Below are 1,889 nucleotides of genomic sequence, written 5' to 3' on the forward strand. Positions count from 1 at the left end.
TGGAATTTGAAGTGATTATGTCCTAGGTGTTATGTGACAGTGCTGGTTGGGTGGATGAAGTCCTCTAGCTCACAGATAGCATGGCATTGCATACAGTATAGTACAGTACATCACATCATAGCACATCACATCACATCACATTATATTACACATAAGGTCCCAGGGGAAATTAACAATTACTGACATTTGCCATGGAGATTTGGACCCAGTGTATTGGTTAACTCTAGACTCCATAAATTCACATGTAAAGAAAGCTGATCTTTTGAATCAAAACTGACTATGTGAGGTCATGATGCACAGTAACTGCACTAATGATGCTCAATTCCCTTGCCCTACATGCTGAAGAAGCCATGAGAGAAGAAAACCAGTCTTCTACCATGGATTTTATACTCCTGGGAATTACTAGTCAGAAGAAACAAGAAGATTTCTTCTTCGCACTCTTCCTCTTCATTTACCCTATCACATTGATTGGGAATATGCTCATCATCATAGCCATTCTCTATAACACTCATCTCCACAATCCCATGTACTTTCTCCTTGCCAATCTTTCCCTCGTTGACATCTTGTTCTCATCTGTAACAATCCCTAAGACACTGGTTAACCATCTCCTAGGGAGTAAAACTATATCCTTTGGGGGATGCCTCTCACAGATGTATTTCATGATAGCATTGGGTAATACAGATAGTTACATCCTGGCTGCTATGGCCTATGATCGAGCAGTGGCCATCAGCCGCCCACTTCATTATACCACAATTATGAGCCCACGCTCCTGTGTCCTGCTGGTTGTTGGGTCTTGGGTTGTTGGAAATGTCAATTCCCTTCCCCACACTTTACTCACAGCCAGACTGTCCTTCTGTGGCAACAAAGAAGTGGCAAACTTCTACTGTGATATTACCCCCTTGCTCCAGCTGTCCTGTTCTGACATCCACTTTAATGTGAAGATGATGTACCTAGGAGTTGGCATTTTCTCCGTGCCATTACTGTGTATCCTTATATCCTATGTTCGTGTTGTCTTCACAGTCTTTCGGGTACCATCCACTAAGGGTGTACGTAAAGCCTTCTCCACTTGTGGCTCTCACCTTACAGTTGTTGCTTTGTATTATGGGACAGTTATGGGCATGTATTTCCGACCTCTGAGCAGTTACAGCCTAAAGGATGCAGTGATAACTGTGATGTACATGACCATAACCCCAATGTTAAATCCTTTCATCTACAGTCTGAGAAACCAGGACATGAAGGCTGCTCTGGTAAAGCTCTTCCACATTAGAATCTCTTTAGAGAAGAGACACAAGAGGTAAACACTAAGACAAACTTACTAAAAGAAAAAGACAGAAGACTCACATTAATGCAATTAGAAATGAAAATGGAGAAATCACAATACACACTCTCAAAATTCAGAAGACAGTTACTACCAGTAAAAATTGTATTCCAACAACCTGGAGACTCTTGAAGAAATGGACAGATTCCTAAATACATATGAATTACCAAAGTAAACCAAGAAAATATAAAAATTCTAAACACATCAATAGCAAACAATAAAATTGAGGCAAGAACCAAAAAGGAAAAAAAACTAAACCCTAAGAAAAAACTACAGCAGATGTGATAAATTCCCTGCTATATTCTACAAGAATATCAAGGACATTATTACACCTAAGACTTATCAAAGATATTGAAAGGGAAGGAGGGCTTATCAGCTTATTTCTAAAAGCCAGCATCACCTGATTCGAAACCCAGAAAAGTCCTAAAAGATTAAAAAGAAATCTACTGGGCAATCACTTAAAAGACATAGATGTCATATCCTCAGTAAAATATTGAAAAACAGAATGCAGCGAATTATCAAGAGGATCACATACTCTGACCAAGGAGATTTCATCCTGCAGATGCAAGGA

The 1,889-nt window shown here is 39.6% G+C and overlaps 1 protein-coding gene across 1 annotated transcript; it reads left to right on the forward strand.

Annotated features, from left to right (window-relative positions):
- The first annotated feature begins 350 nt into the window (after positions 1-350).
- LOC134476325 (olfactory receptor 1A1) lies at positions 351-1,298 on the forward strand. The gene has a single exon (XM_063249751.1). The coding sequence runs from the start codon at positions 351-353 to the stop codon at positions 1,296-1,298; it is 948 nt and encodes a 315-aa protein (XP_063105821.1).
- The last annotated feature ends 591 nt before the right edge of the window (positions 1,299-1,889 follow it).

The sequence above is a fragment of the Cavia porcellus genome, unplaced genomic scaffold (assembly GCF_034190915.1).
Source record: "Cavia porcellus strain 051 isolate PalLab524CR breed Dunkin Hartley unplaced genomic scaffold, mCavPor4.1 scaffold_6, whole genome shotgun sequence".
Classification (NCBI taxonomy): Eukaryota; Metazoa; Chordata; class Mammalia; order Rodentia; family Caviidae; genus Cavia; species Cavia porcellus.